Source organism: Brienomyrus brachyistius, chromosome 25, assembly GCF_023856365.1.
Source record: "Brienomyrus brachyistius isolate T26 chromosome 25, BBRACH_0.4, whole genome shotgun sequence".
In the NCBI taxonomy this organism is placed as follows: domain Eukaryota; kingdom Metazoa; phylum Chordata; class Actinopteri; order Osteoglossiformes; family Mormyridae; genus Brienomyrus; species Brienomyrus brachyistius.
In genome coordinates, this window is record NC_064557.1 from 424,410 (window position 1) to 440,322 (window position 15,913).

Genomic DNA, 15,913 nt, shown 5'->3' on the forward strand with positions numbered 1-15,913 from the left:
ATCTATGCTTCATTGACTAATGAAAACAGCCGAAAGCTTTGAACGGATGCGAATATAAGGATTCGATTTCAGATCTCAGAAATCTGCCAAACCATCAACCTGTGAGGAACATAGAGTCCCAGGTCTTCTGGGTATGTCGCGCTTTGAAGACCTCAATAGTAGACGACTTATTCTTTTGTGGGCAGACATTTTTTTTTTGTGAGTGTGTGTCACACAGGACTTGGCGTGGCCATCATATGAGGTGACAAAGCTTGTAGTAGAATGAGCGTCTTTTCCTTCCTGCTACCATTCCAATTCTTTTTTTTTTTTTGCGGTTTATTGTTTGGGGGAAAGGCATCCCGACACTGCTGCATTGTAAAGGCCAGCTGGAGCAGAGCACGCCCCTTCCTGGGATACCTCTTGTACCCTTTGGCAGACAAGACCCAGACCTTGAGAGGTAGCTCCAACCAGGAGACCTCTCATTGGCTCACGCGGATGTCAGTCATCAAGCCAGACTCCATTCCAAATTTCTCATTGGCTGCTTGCCCTCTTTGCTTTTCACACGCACAAATCGAATCTGCCATGCCTGTGATCTTTCAGCCTTCTTCATTAGTCGATGGCACCAGTCCGTCTGAATTGCGCTTTCGTCTGCGGCTTGATTGTCGCTAACGATACAGCAATTGGGCCAGTCGGCGCGAGAAAGCCCGTTGGCGAATTAACAGCAGTGAAAGAGAGGGCACTCCCCCTCAGGGACGAATGCTGTAAATCTGAATGGATTGTTTCCCACAGACCACAAAGATTCAAACTGAATTAGAGGACACATGGTTAACCAGAGGATGGATCATCTGGTCGTGTGGGTGTAACAGAAGTCGCTAAACCCATATATCAAATAAACATCAGGACTGATGAATATGATGCAGAAAGCAGGATTTTAAGGTGGCATACTTAGTCATACTGTAGGTTTAAATATTGCTCATTCATCTGCCATAACTGCATGCACGATAGCAATCAAGGGTGTAGATTTAGGTATGGCCTGTAGAGACATCTCCCTACTAATATTGTGGGAGTACCGTGTGTGTTTAAAGGGCGGCGGGTGGGGGGTCCCTGCCAATGTTGAAACCAAACCTACAATTTTGGTAGCAATATTTAATTATTTAGATGGTTGTTTTTCTGTAAGACTTCAGATATGTTGGTATTTAATTTGTTTTGAATGTCTAACTGCATGTGGATCGGTTTAAAATATACAGCACATCAGTCAGACATCATTACTGATTGGCATTCAGCTGTGTGTGTGTGTGTGTGTGTGTGTGTGTGTGGCTCAGACAAGCCCCAGGCTGATCAGCAGATTACAATGGATAAGCAGTTACAGATAAGAGATGGATGTCTTTGATGTCAAAGTCTTCAATTCCAAGCATCAAAGATAACAACGATTAGGGATTTACAATAAGATACCTATACTTATGTCTGACACGACCATGGGATCAGATAACAGGAGGCAGAGCATATACAATAGAGGGGCGGGGCTACAGCGGGCCAATGGCCCCTGCTAAAAGCTGATTGGCTCCCAGAGTATACCTCCCAGTCACTCACCATTGCAAAACATATCATTGACTAATGATAAGTTTGGCCCCTCTGTATGAATTTTGGCCTCTCTTCCCCCCCCCCCCCCAATTTTAAAAATCCTAGACTCACCCCTGACAGATGTTGCCACATACCTCAAGGTGTTGCATGTGAACTAGGACCAGAGTAATTAAAATCAGATCGTATCAGTCCTGCACCGAAGACAAGCAGTGTGGCGCCTAGGCGAGTCGGTCCCACGTGAAGAGGCCAACGTCAATCAGCTTTCTGTCGGCGTTCCAGTGTCAGGAAATGCCCGATTTCACATGCCGCGCCACAAGCTACAAATTTTAATGAGCGGTCCTTCCGCACGCAGCTCTGCAGCATTAAACGCCGAGCTGACACCTTCAAGGCGACCTGGTTGCCCGCAGACAAATTTAACCAAACAGCTGCGTAACAAAAAACTAAACTTCAGCTGAAGTGTAGAGGGATGTGTAGCTTAGTGTGTTTTTTTCTTCCCCTCGAAGTGTTGATTTTAATGCATAAAATCTCAAATTATATTATATTAAACCCGTCAGTGGGCGGTGTTATGTCCCGAGGGGTCATATTTATCCCCCCTTACTCACAAAGTGCAAGCAGAGTTCAATCTGAGAATTCCAAAGGCCACAAGTTGGTCGTCAGCTGTGGAGAAGCATTTTTCTTGTAATTTTTTTTTTTTTGTCATTAGCAAAACAAAGCGCCTGGACAATCTTACAGAAGGAAACAAAGCCACAGGCGTGATAGGATGATGTCATTCAGCCAATAAAGAGCTCTGTCGTCATCACATGACGGACCGCAAACAGCAATTTTAATAAATCTCGCAGCTGGATGCGTGGAAAGCCCTCGTTTCGGGCCGATCTCTGGCGGGCCTGGTGAGAGAGGCTCTTTCTCTGCTCTGAGACTGCATTCACTGGGCTAAGTCGACTTCCCTTGGCAATGAATCAGTGACAAACAATTGTTTATTCTTAGCTTGGGACCCCCAAGACTCCATGTCTCAGTCTAACGAGATGAGGCCCTTCTCTCTTCCTCCTGCTCCTTTGTCGTGTGGAAAGTGGGACACTAGAAGGTTGGGAAAAAGAGTTAACCCCCCCCCCCTCCCCCTCTCCTCCTTTGTCTCCCTGTGTGGCAGGTGCTGCTCGTACGTGGGACGGCGGGGGAACGGTCCCCAAGCCATTTCCATCGGCAAGAACTGCGACAAGTTCGGCATCGTGGTGCACGAGCTGGGTCACGTGATCGGCTTCTGGCACGAACACACGCGGCCCGACCGGGACGATCATGTGACTATCATCCGAGACAACATCCAGCCAGGTGCGGGGGCCCTCCCTGTGTCTTTCCCAGGCCTGTGGTGGGGGCCGCCTTCCTCTGCCTGGCTCTTTGTTCTCCCCTTGTATCTGATGGAGAGCAACGCACCCCACACATCCTTTCTGGAACCTTCCTCACCAGACTGGATGGTGTTCAGCTGGTTTTTTCCCCTCTCCTTAAGGCTGCTCTGCATTGTCATGGCCGGAAACAAGGCGCCATATTTTACATTAGTTATATCTCGCTCCCCTACTGTGACGTACCGTATTTTTATTCGTTATGTTCTTTTGACTGGTGGGAGACTGGCCAGATACGAGTCCCTACCAATCACAGCCTCCCAAAGATGTGTGACAAGCCTAAGTAAACCTATAAAACTTTGCTCTCCGAGCCGCAAACAGAAATGCCGATGATAGATACAGCCGCCATAAATTAGCCCGTGCCTTAAACCGGCTTTAGAGAAATGCATTACAATTCCCACCTGATAATGTTCGAAATGAAATTAATAATCCAACCTGCACGGTCAGATGTTTTCAATCTGAACTGAAGAAGAGATCACAGTCTCTTAGACATCCATAAACACGTGGGCTCGCTGTGATTTCATTGGATGATTAACGACGGCCCTCGTTTTGCGATTTGCCGCAGGTCAGAAGTACAGGGCATGCCGTGATTTCATTGGAAGATTGATGACGGTCCTCGTTTCGCGATTCGTTGCAGGTCAGGAGTACAACTTCCTGAAGATGGAACCGGGAGAAGTGAATTCCCTCGGAGAGCCGTATGACTTTGACAGCATTATGCACTACGCCAGGAACACTTTCTCAAGGTTGGAGTCTAAGGTTACTTATCTCTCAGCATTCTTTTATCGTGCCCTGCCGGTGCTGAATCCTCGGCGGGCCTGTGCGCGGGCGCTTTGCACGGACACCTTCCAGAAGCTGTCTTTGCCATCTCATGCGATTATATTTGATTGAAGTTTCCTCTAATTTAACATACTTATGATCTTCCTCGAGGACCTGACTTGTTTTGAGTTGCCGTATGAGTTCCCGTCTTTGCGCAGAAAAGACGGCATGAACTTCGCTCGCTTACGATTGGAATTGGTTGCCAATCATGTCCTCAGGGGTATGTTCCTGGACACCATTCTACCCTCCCGAGATGATAATGGAATAAGGCCAGCGATTGGTCAACGGACAAGGCTCAGCAAAGGTGACATCGCCCAGGCCAAGAAGCTGTACAGATGCCCAGGTACTGCCACACACCCCCCTGACCATATGAGTGCTGCTGTTTTCAGAGTTTGACTGCAATTCATTATTGATATTGCTCTAAATATATATTTACTGCTTTGGAAAAGGGAATTGGGAAATATGATTAGGAAATGAAGAACCACGAGGAAATTGTGAAAGGAGGAGGGGGTCAATGACATCGTAGAGGCGAAATCATTTAGCTAGTTGGGTAACTTCTTGAAATGACTGTCTTTTAATTTTATGACTGTTCCACCAGTACATAATGGGTGGATTATATGCACCATATTAAGAGGATAAAAAAATGTTAGGAACAGTCATATGGACTGCATATGTAATCCGCATTCAGAATTTCGCCTCTCACGTTCAAGTCATAACTTATATCTTCTTTAATTATGTTTCGCAACACAAGTACGAGTTCTGAAATCACACTGCCTGGGACAGATGATGAGATCCTGAGGTCTTACAGCGTGTTGGGGCTCCACCTCACCAACGGTGGGCGCCTCCTACCCACATGGATCGTTTGCGAATCGCGTTCCAAGCTTCAGAGATGTGTGGAGCTAACCCTTCACTCACCAAATTCACTCACTCCTCCCCCCAAAACTGCAGATCAAATAAGAGGATACATACTTTGTGATTGAGTCTCAGCCTGTGGTGTATGTGAAAGGATAATTTATTTAAACTGTTTTTAAAATGAAAATTGTTATTGGTTGACCTCTGACCTGTGTTGTAATTGGCTGAGGTGGGTTGGTATATGGGATACGCATGAACAGAGTGCAGGAGAGAGAACCGGAGAGACTTTGTGATGGAGCGCGGTTGTTAGCTGAGTTAGCGCTTTGCAAAGTAATAAAAGGACCGTTTGTTTCGAACCCATGGCTTGGGGTAATCACTCTTCGTTTAAAGTTGATGCACGAAGCAACACAACCAACCAGCAATAAACTTGTTTGGAGAAAATATTTAGGAAACATACGTATATTTGCAGTTCGATGTTGATATCCTTTCATTGGGTATACCTCCTCTTTATCTCATGACCTTTCTCAATTCTTTGCCATCCATGTCACTCCCCCCCCCAGTGTTATATAGTGATACAGTCCAAATGGAATGTTCTCAACGGCTAAATTGTAGAATAAAAAAAAAATATATATAATTTTTTTGATTATGGCGAATTAAGAGAGCAGTACTAGAAAGCAGCCAGTGTGTGTTCAGACGGATTGTCAACGGGGGGAGGGGGGGGGGGTAATGACCTTGCTTTTTATAGTCGAGTTTTGTCATTGAGACTGTCCTTAAAAAGGAGGCCAGGAATAGCTTTGCGGGATGCCCACGTTTTGTGACAGACCTCCCCTGAAGCAGTCGAGCACCAAAAAGGAATGCGGTGACATGACAGAAGTCAATGCCCCCCCCCCCCCCCCTTGAACATTACTCAAGTTCACTCAGCGGACGGGGCATGAGATTATTCAGCTTTGGTCACGCCAGTCGCCACGGCCCACAGCCGCTGGGCTCACCTCCGCCGAAAGGAGAGAACGACGGAGGACGTATCGCACCGTTCTGTTTAGAAAGAGCCCATTTCGTAGGAATTGTTTTCTTTTCCAACGACTTGGAAAACAGAAACCTCGAAAATCTTGTACCGTCCCCGAGGCTAAATGTATATTCAGAGGAGTCAAACGCCATTACATTCCGAAATGCTGATGGAGGAAGATCCTCTGAAGGGCTCGTGTATCAGAGCTAACACCGGGATGTTTGGGCAGTGTGGCAAATAAACTTCTGTGATATAACTACAATTCCTCTGACATTACTGTGGATGTAACAGTACATTCCTGCCGTGCAGGGGGAGTCCGGCCTACTTGCTAACTTAAGATTTCGACTCCTTTGTTTGTCTGTCCTGACTTGGATCGTTTAGTTTTCATCACTTTGTGGGGGGGGGGGGTGTTCTGTGGCTCAGTGGGTTAGGACTCTGCGCCTGTGATGAGAAGGTTGCCACTTTAAATCCCAGGCTCAGCAAAATGATGTCATCATTAGGCGCCTGAGTAAGGCCCTTATCTCCCAATCGCTCCAGGAACTGGCTGACCCAGCTTTCTCAAAAAAAAAAAAAAGTATGTCACTTTGGATAAAAGCTTCTCTTAGATGTAATGTAATGTTTTGACTGGAAGGTGCTCTGCAGATGAGCCATCTGTCCTCCTTCACTCTTCTCCCTCACTGAGTCTAAGCCCCTCTGGCAGTGGAATCGTTCAACCCTCCTCCGCATCCTCTTCACCCCCATTTCCAAGTTCCCCCTCGTCCCGTCTGGCTCCATATGGTCCCACAGTATGCGTCTCCTGCATTTTGACTTCTCTGCCCTTTAGTGTACACTGGGCAGGTCTCCTGTCCTCCTGGATGTGGTCAGGAGCCCGCAAAGAGCCGGTGCCAAACCTGCGACCAAAACAATGCGACGGTCGTACCGGTTTGTACCTTTAAAAACATTCACCCGTCTCTCTGGAAAGGGGCTGGAATTTCATCCTGATTTTGAATCGTTTTTAAGAATCTGATGACAGCGATAGCTGGCACGGTCGGCTTTCTTCTCCTTTCAGTTTTTCCGAGCCTCTCCCTTAATGTATGGTGATTTAACGCGATTAGTGTATTAATTAAGCAACCCAATCATTATCTAGCCGTGAGGCAGTTCATTTCTTGAAATCATCCAAGGATATTTTGTGAACCTTTTTTGTTGCTGTTAACTTTCTGGATACAGTTCCAAACTTCATTGGGCATTAAAGCCTTTCAATGTACCAATACTTATTATTTATTTATTGTGATTTATATTGAATGATTACAAGCGATGGGCAGTTTCCTGATAATAAGTGGTATTCTGTGAGAAGAAAATTGAGAATTTAGGTTAAACAGTGAAACGTGCACGATTTGCCAAATTGCCAGTTATACCTGACACTCCCTCTGGATTGTTCTCCTGCCGTGTGCCCCTGCGCTTCCTGGAATGTCCCGGAAAAGTGGCTAGAAGATGGATGGATGATGTTAAATGTACAGTGTGTTATATATCAAAATAAGTCTCTTCTCTGCTGTAAAAGTTTTTTTTTTGCATATCTGCGTACTTTCATGAATAGTGATTTCCTAGTGTAAGTATACTTTATAATAAGCCGGAACTTATTTATTTACTTGTATAAGGAATCTGGAGTGTTGCAGTACTTGATTTAATTCAGTGACCTTGAATTTACATAATGCATAGAGATATGTATGTCGTGAGGTATACACCCACAGTCACCGAGCTGTTACCTTTTTTTAAATTCCCACTTTGTAAATGAGCAGGTGGGTATTTTGAATGAGGCTCCGCCCCCCTGTGGGTGTGTCTCGCCTGGCTGTCGGAGCCGATTGGCTGGCAGGGGAGGACTTCTGCTGATTGGGAGGAAGTGATTACAGCACACTTGGGGTTGTGTGGGGGGTTGTGTGGCGGCACTATCAGGGGGTGGGAAATGCGAGCGACAGTGGTTGCCGTGGGGATGAGTGACCATCGATGGCCTCCGTTGCCGTGGGGAAATACGGCTTCTTGGCGTGACTAATCAGTGCATCCTGTAGCTTTCTGAACCGGAACTGGAAATGATAATGCGATTAATCGCATGGAACCGCAGGAGATGCGTCATGGACAGGATGAGGAGCCCCAAAGTTACAAAAACACCTTTTAGTATTTTTTCAATCATTTATGTTTTGAATTATGAATTATGAATTATGACGAGCATCACAGCGTTTCAATCTATCAGTCAAAACGATAACGTGGTCCAGATTAAATTGTGTGTCGGTACACAGTCCATCAGTTAAATACCCCCGATATACTCAGTAGTTTTATCTTTACATGAGAGACAATTATGCAGAACAGTTTAGGGGTTGGGGGGGGGATGGGCTGGGGGTGGTATATTTTCAAAGGGGTTGGTTTTCGTCATTGTGTTCCAACAGGGGGGTGACATCCACATGCACCCCTTGGTAATCTGAGCCCTGGTTATACAGCACAATTAAAGCAAAAGAGATTAACTAGTGTGCTGCAAGAAATCAAATAAATCAAAGACAAACGAGAATTAGAACAAAAACGGAATAAAAAGCAGTAAGAAAAGCATAAGAGAGTGAGACACGAGAATCAAAGTCGAAGAAAAAAGACCCAGTAGAAGAAATGATGGAAAGGAAAGTTCACAAAAAGGCTGGGAGGAGAGATGGGATTTCAATCTGGACTTAAAAGTGTTTCATAGTGGGTACAGCATAGTGGGTACAGCATAGTGGGTACAGCATAGTGGGTACAGCATAGTGGGTACAGCATAGTGGGTACAGCATAGTGGGTACAGCATAATGGGTACAGCATAGTGGGTACAGCATAATGGGTACAGCATAGTGGGTACAGCATAGTGGGTACAGCATAGTGGGTACAGCTATGCTTGGGCAGTATTATGGTAATCAGAGATGGAAAGTTAAAGTCCGGAATGTACAAATCCAGACCAAGGGTTGGTACCAACCAATCGAGCGTATAGGTCACAGTCACAGGGAATTCTACTGGTTGGTTGAAACGAAACCTTGGTCTGAATTTGAACTAATACAGTATACCATGGTATTTTGTGTAACCCATGGCTTTTTGAAATTGCCAAAATGTAATGCGGCGAACTTTATCTCCACGATCCAAACATTTTAGAATAGTGCTGCTTTTGGAAATACCGTTGAAATACCGTGTACCGTGTAACGTCTAATTTACGTGGTGGAATGAAAAGCGAGGAGGTCGGCTGTCTGGAAGCTGAGGAGCGGCCGGCGTTAAAGTGTGAGTTTGGAGGTAAATGAAAGGCACGCTTTGACCTGCAGAGCCTTGCGGATCCTCAGAAAGCCACTGCAGGTGATGAGCTGCTTCTCGTCAGCATAATACTGTCTTATATGCATGTTCCTACTGCAGCGTGTGGCGAGACGCTACAAGATTCCAGCGGCAACTTCTCGTCTCCCGGATACCCCAACGGATACCCATCCTACACACACTGCGTTTGGAGAGTATCAGTGACGCCCGGAGAGAAGGTATGGCTTTATTGGATTTCGCCCTTTGTTACGAGCGGGACGTCACACGCCGTTTGAGCTAAGCTTGGCAGGGCGCCCCAGAAGGAGCCTTAAGGACGTGAGCGACGTGATTAACGTGACCGGTATCAGTGCTATAGTAGGCTGCGTAAATCAATGAAGTGTGCAACTACGAACTCTGTAAGTCCCCCCTGGATCTGTTTTAGCTACGTCAGATGTGCAGATGTCAAGATGTGCGGTAATATCGTAACGCGTTTACGGTAGTATGATAATGCCAGGTATACATATATTTAATGAAAGACAGGTCCTTTTTGTCTTTATGAAAAAGAACGTTAAAAACGTTGCCTAGCTGGGAGGAATCACTCCACAATTTATTTTATCCTGCTGTGGTTATTTTAAAAAGAAATAAAGAACGAAGTGAGTGAGTAATGAGAAAATTCCAGAACTTTCCACCTATATTACTAGTGGGCAGAATCTTCTTGCAAAAGCTGGAGTTTCCTCCTTAGTAACAATCCCCCCCCCCCCCGTTAATTTTTTTTCTCCATTGCGTGCGCCCCATTCGAAAGTCTTGCGAAACTCGGGTTACTGTCGGCCTTTGGCGATCGCTCACGCCACCCCCCCGTGCCCGAGCCGCCCCAAGCCAGGCCGAACCGGCTAAACTGATGTTCTGCCCGCATCTCTCCCGCTGTGGTGTTGCGGAATGTGCTGCTGTAGCCAATAAGCCCTCCGGATCCTGCTGACACGCATCCATCGATCCCCCTCCACGGGGACACTGGGCCACACTGTCCCCTTGAACTATACGACGTCTGGTCTATCCGGCTGCGGAAATCTGCAGTGTTGCAGAACACACTCTCCCGACGACGACTGCTCTTATTCAATAACTTAGGCCATCAGTCCTCCCTCTCCCGCCCTCCCAGTGCTGCTGTAGATGCGGCGTCGCATATTTGCATTTTTCTGAGCGCTGCATTTTTCGGACAGCCAGCGGAAAGGCCTCTGGCGTGCCCGGGAATTACAGGTGCATTGTGGGCATTGGCAGCCTGTGCTCTGCCTTCTCCATAGCAGGCGTTTAGGCATATTATACATGCACAGACTGCGGACTGTGTGATTAGGCCTCTGCCGAAATCGCAACTTTGCTGTGTCCATCCATCCATCCATCCATCCATCCATCCATCCATCCATCCATCCATCCAACCAGTTATTTAGCACAGGGTTGCAATGAGCCCACAGCCTACTCTCAGGGAAACACTGGGTGCAAAGCAGAGGACACCAGAATACAGGAAAGGTAGAGGTCTTCTAGAGGTTTGGGCCCCATGAAAGCATATTATATTGGGCCCCCAACCCAGACCAATCCAATTATACTTCAGATTTTTATGGTCCCTGTCACTTTCCCTTGGAATCATCCTAAATTTTCCCTTCCTTTCACGGCGCCCCTGAATACAGGATGCCAGCCCAACTTAGGGAAATATTCTTAATGTATCGGGACTTAATATTAACACATGCAGCGAATTAGCATCAATTTGGGTAATATTCCTAAACTAAACTAACAACAGTCGAGTTTGGCAGCTGTATACGGCGCGAGGCTGTGATCGTTCCTGTTAAATTAAAGCAAAGTTAAATGTCTTTGCAGGAGGACAGCATGCGTAAACAGAGAACGATTGTGCCAGAGAGATCCAGAGTGAAATCCAGCTATTTCACACAAAAAGCCCCAGGATAATTCCATCTCTTACATAAGCGTGTTGCTTAACAGATAAGCAATCAAATACAGCTCTAGTGCAGCAATGTTGCTGTAACAGTTATGAAGGGGATGCTGACAAAGAATTTCTTGTGGCGTTTATAAAAGAATCTAACATTAGCACAAGTTATGTAACGATTCCAAGAATGCAGAAATGTGAGTGATATTCTGTTGTGCTCTCTTTTTCAGGTAGTATCATTTTTAGTAATATTATTGTTTCAGGTAGTATTGTATAGTAATACTATTGCTTCAGGTAGTATTGTATAGTAATATTGTTTCAGGTAGTATTGTATAGTAATATTATTGTTTCAGGTAGCATTGTATAGTAATACTATTGTTTCAGGTAGTATTGTATAGTAATATTATTGTTTCAGGTAGTATTGTATAGTAATACTATTGTTTCAGGTAGTATTATATAGTAATATTATTGTTTCAGGTAGTATTGTATAGTAATACTATTGTTTCAGGTGCTGTTGTATAATAATATTTCACCATTATTCTTACTTTTTTCAGCTTATAGCCAAAATAATTTCATATGCACTTGTGACCCCCCCCCCCCCCCCGATAGTCTCACCTTCTCCACCCAGCAATTTTATATTTTTATATATTTTACCTATTCTGGGGTCCCTGTAAACTGTCGGGTCTTCTGAGTCTGCCAGGGTATCCAAGCCCCTGACTGCATTATTGTTGTATTTTCTAGATCGTTCTGAACTTCACCACAATGGACCTGTATAAAAGCAGCTTGTGCTGGTATGACTACATCGAAGTCCGAGATGGATACTGGAGGAAAGCTCCGCTTCTTGGTAAGACTCGTCACGCCGGTAGCACCAGAGTTTCCGTAGTGATGCGTTCCGGTTCTTTCTATGTGAACCGGAGACCGAAGACGATGTTTTTTCACGCCGCATTAGTTTCGCTTGGCCTAGCATAAATATTTCATGCTCACTCCGCTTGTAATAACAGTGGATCCGCGCCAAGCGGCAGTCATTATTCGGGTGGGATTCAGCTCGTTCGCTTTGCAGGCAGGTTCTGTGGCGACAAGGTGCCTGAGGTTCTGGTGTCCACCGAGAGCCGGATGTGGATCGAGTTTCGCAGCAGCAGTAACTGGGTGGGGAGAGGATTTGCCGCCATGTACGAAGGTACACCTCTCTTCACACCCTGTCGTGTCTCAAACAAACAGTGCAAGCCTGATCTCAGACATGTAAACTGCATAAATAGCCTCCTCATTCTCTCGCGCCTTTGCAGAAATAGGCTCCATTTACAGTGGCGAGCCACTGGCTTATTTTGACGAGCTTTTTCTGTGAGATGGTCCGGCTGAGTTAATTCTGTCGCTATTTTAAATCCGTCTTCTCCCTTATCAGCCATCTGTGGAGGTGAGATCAACAAAGACGCCGGTCAAATCCAGTCGCCCAACTATCCCGACGACTACAGGCCGACGAAGGAGTGCATCTGGAAGATAACAGTTTCTGAGAACTACAGCGTGGGCTTGACCTTTCAGGCTTTCGAGGTGACGTCTTTGGACGCTTCACTTTCAAAGGGGTGTGGGTGCCGGAGCAAAGAGTTATCATCAGACGATCGCCACCGAGACGCATCAGACATTGGCTTTGGAAATGATGTCATGACACTCCAACATTCTTGCATATTCATGCACAAAGGAATTGAAAAGATTCACTAATATTTATGACAGGGACTATCAAGAAGCTCAGGCATGTCTGGAAATACTTCAGGAAGGTCTCAGGTTAGATTTCTTAAATTGCTAAATTTCTGCTGTGTCTGGAAGACTGAAAGGTCAAAGCAAGACCTTGGTTTTAAAAAAAACAGACACACACGCACCCACACAATGGGTTTCTGCAGGAGTTGCCATTGACGACCACCAATAAACATGATATATTTTCCCCATTTTCCATGAATGCAGAGTTCAAAGTAACTTGGACCTCTCTGAGTGGCAAAAGCAATAAATAAGCTCAGTGGAAGCACTTTCTTTGAGTTATTGCCTGTTTAATTAACTTTAAAGAAGCACAGCATTTCTCAGGGAAGTGTCAAATAGATTACGGTGTAAATACGAGCCCTATATCCACCGTCTCGGAGGAAATTATGGGTCAAATATCGTCAAGTAATAACAATATAGTTGTCAAGTAATAACAATAATGTAAAAGATAACGATCGGCCTGTTTTGCACGTGGGGATTTGCAGAAGTCGACTGAAGATTAATAGCACCTTGTCGCGGCGTCTTGGCCCGAGGTGCTAATTTAAATGCTACGGTCTTCCCTGCGATTGATTTTTCAATTAAGAAAAACGCTGCATCCTTCACACACGTGCTGAAAGCGATTTGTTGGGGGAGCACCCCCCCCCCCCCTCCGCTCTCAAAAGCAAAGCTTTGTCGGCTTTCCAGACTTTGCAGAAGGAAAAATCTCCATCCCACAAACACAGTAAATGTTTAACAAGGAGAGGAACCCGAGAATCTGGTCCCCAAACCTCAGCCAGGTTTCACAGGCGCTTTCGAGGGAAGTTCCTCGCTGCCAGTTGCATCCATGTGACCTTCAGGCCTCCCCTGAAAACCCCCTGCAACCAAACAACTCGATCCATCGATCCCTTCGATCCCAAGCGACTTTTCCCGAAGGCCCCGGCACTGGATTGGCCTCAGAAATCCTGTGAAATCCTGTTTATCTTGGCCTAGATCCAACCATCAGAAGTACAGGGGGATTGTTTGCATAAGGTATTGTTAATATAATGAAGAAAACACATGTGGCAGCTGTATTATCTACCCCCCCCCCCCCCCCCAGGCCCCCATGTCCTCAGTCACGTCTCTTCAGAAGAACATCCATAAACTGGTCATTTTTTCCACCTTCTTGGTTTATTGATGTAACCTTTTGGTGGCCAGAGTGTTACCAAACAGATCAAAGCAGGCGACGAATGATTTGGTCCTTCACATGAAGAGTGACATCGCAGTGCTGTTTTTGTGCAGAATAGTAGTTTAATTTCCTCTGCCGGAAACTCCCTCGTATGTCAGGCAAGACACGTTTGTAATGGTAGAAGTGGACTATTTTTTAAACTCATTTTTCAGCATCATTTAGCATTGTGTCATTTGTATGACGTTAACTTAATCCCTGTGCCGTTGTGACAGATCGAGAGGCACGACAGCTGTGCCTATGATTACCTGGAGGTCCGGGATGGCCGCTCAGTGAACAGCCCCCTGATTGGACGCTTCTGTGGCTATGATAAGCCAGAAGACATCCGCTCCACCTCCAATCACTTATGGATGAAATTTGTGTCTGACGGCACAGTCAACAAGGCTGGATTTGCTGCAAATTTTTTAAAAGGTAATATATTTTGCATACTCGTTTTTCAAAGCATTAAATAAGTACAAGATTATGTATTGCTGAAATGTTACTGGTTCCATTAGCAGCTAAAATCACATATTTCGTAATTTTATATTCATAGCCGTCCATCTTCCATTTTGTCTAACTCCAGTGTCATACTGGTTAGTAAAATGCAATGGCTCACTGTATGTAAGGGCTGGGGCCATAAAGAGGAGAGGGGATGCAAAGATGACATGTGATTCGTTTTTAAACCGCCCCCCCTTATGGGGTATAGAATACGTACATGTGATAAACATTACATGGCATTTTAATTACCGTGGTAATAAGTCATTTAAGTAACTGGCAGGGCAAAGAAAGACCAGAGGATTTCTCAGGCAAGACCCTTGTGTGTAGAGAGATGCCGCATGGTGCTCGGTCTTGACAAGTACTTCAAATCTTTAATCTATTCATGCTATTTGACCAAATGTGACCCGGTCGGCAACAAGGAACAAATGCGAGGCACTCGATATAAGACGGGTCGGCCTATTAGCCCTTGTCTTAGAGTCCTCCCCCCCACCTGCTCCCGGCGGGGGTCTTAGAGTCCCGTGTCCTCGTGGGAAAGCGGAAGACCCCCCTCCCCGCCCACCCCCCCACACACACAAAAGCCTATGTCTGCCCCCCCCCCCCCCAGAGGAAGATGAATGTGGCAAAGTCGGCAATGGAGGCTGCGAGCAGCGGTGCGTGAACACACTGGGGAGCTTCAAGTGCGCCTGCGACCCGGGCTACGAACTGGCGCCGGATAAGAGAAGCTGCGAAGGTACCATGCGCGTCTCGGGGGCTGGCCCGGTGTTCACATGGAGACGGTGTGTGACTCACTGGGCTATAGTGCCATGCTTGTAATCAGAAGGTCGTTGGTTCAAATCCCAACCTCATGAATTCTTTTACCACTGGTCCCTTATGCAAGACCCTTAATCCCCAATTGCTCCAGGAACTGTCTGACCTGGTTTCCTTTACTTGTCAATATGAATGCATGCATCTTCTAAACCTGGGGTGTTAAACTCCAGTTATGGAGGACCGGAGCCCTGTGTAGCTTAGTTCTTTCCCTGTTCCACCACAAATGATTCAGCTCAAGAGCAACGTGGTAATTAGGACAAGGAGCTGAATCAGGTGTGTTAAATGAGGGTGAACCAAAAACTGTGCGGGGCTCCGGCCCCCCAGGACCGCAGTTTGACACCCCTGTTCTAAACTGTAAATGATATCTGCTACGTCTCTGTCTCACCCACTAGTCTGACTTTCTGTTCTTCTCTTCTGCTGATAATTTAAAAGCTTTGTTAATGGAGGCATTAAATCATTTCTGAACCTTATGTGCTTGTACGCCGTAGGAAATAAATGGATATTTGCCAAAATGTTCTTGTCAGAAGATCTGAGGCCGGTATGTGTCGGTACTAAATGAGAGTCAGAGTATGCTGATCCAAGGTTTGACACCCCCAGGAAGTTAGCTGACAGGCTCTGGGATTCATCACCTCCTTCCGCCCCTCCGCACCCTCCTCAGCTTTCTGTGCCCCTCCCTTTCAGCCGCCTGCGGGGGCCTCCTCTCAAAGCTGAACGGGACCATCACCACGCCCGGCTGGCCCAAGGAGTACCCCCCCAACAAGAACTGCGTGTGGCAGCTGGTGGCCCCCACGCAGTACCGCATCTCCATGCAGTTCGAGTTCTTCGAGCTGGAGGGAAATGAAGTAAGCAGAGGCTATACGAGACCC

At 46.2% G+C, this 15,913-nt stretch overlaps 1 protein-coding gene across 3 annotated transcripts in view; it reads left to right on the forward strand.

Moving 5' to 3' along the window:
- tll1 (tolloid-like 1) overlaps positions 1-15,913 on the forward strand; it is a 55,551-nt gene that overhangs the window by 22,530 nt on the left and 17,108 nt on the right. For all 3 annotated transcript variants that reach the window (XM_048995750.1, XM_048995749.1, XM_048995748.1), the window contains exons 7-16: positions 2,705-2,883; positions 3,589-3,694; positions 3,986-4,110; positions 9,013-9,128; positions 11,558-11,660; positions 11,877-11,993; positions 12,216-12,361; positions 13,979-14,174; positions 14,845-14,970; positions 15,729-15,889. In XM_048995750.1, the coding sequence (XP_048851707.1) occupies positions 2,705-2,883; positions 3,589-3,694; positions 3,986-4,110; positions 9,013-9,128; positions 11,558-11,660; positions 11,877-11,993; positions 12,216-12,361; positions 13,979-14,174; positions 14,845-14,970; positions 15,729-15,889 (1,375 nt within the window). The remainder of the gene's footprint in view (positions 1-2,704; positions 2,884-3,588; positions 3,695-3,985; positions 4,111-9,012; positions 9,129-11,557; positions 11,661-11,876; positions 11,994-12,215; positions 12,362-13,978; positions 14,175-14,844; positions 14,971-15,728; positions 15,890-15,913) is intronic.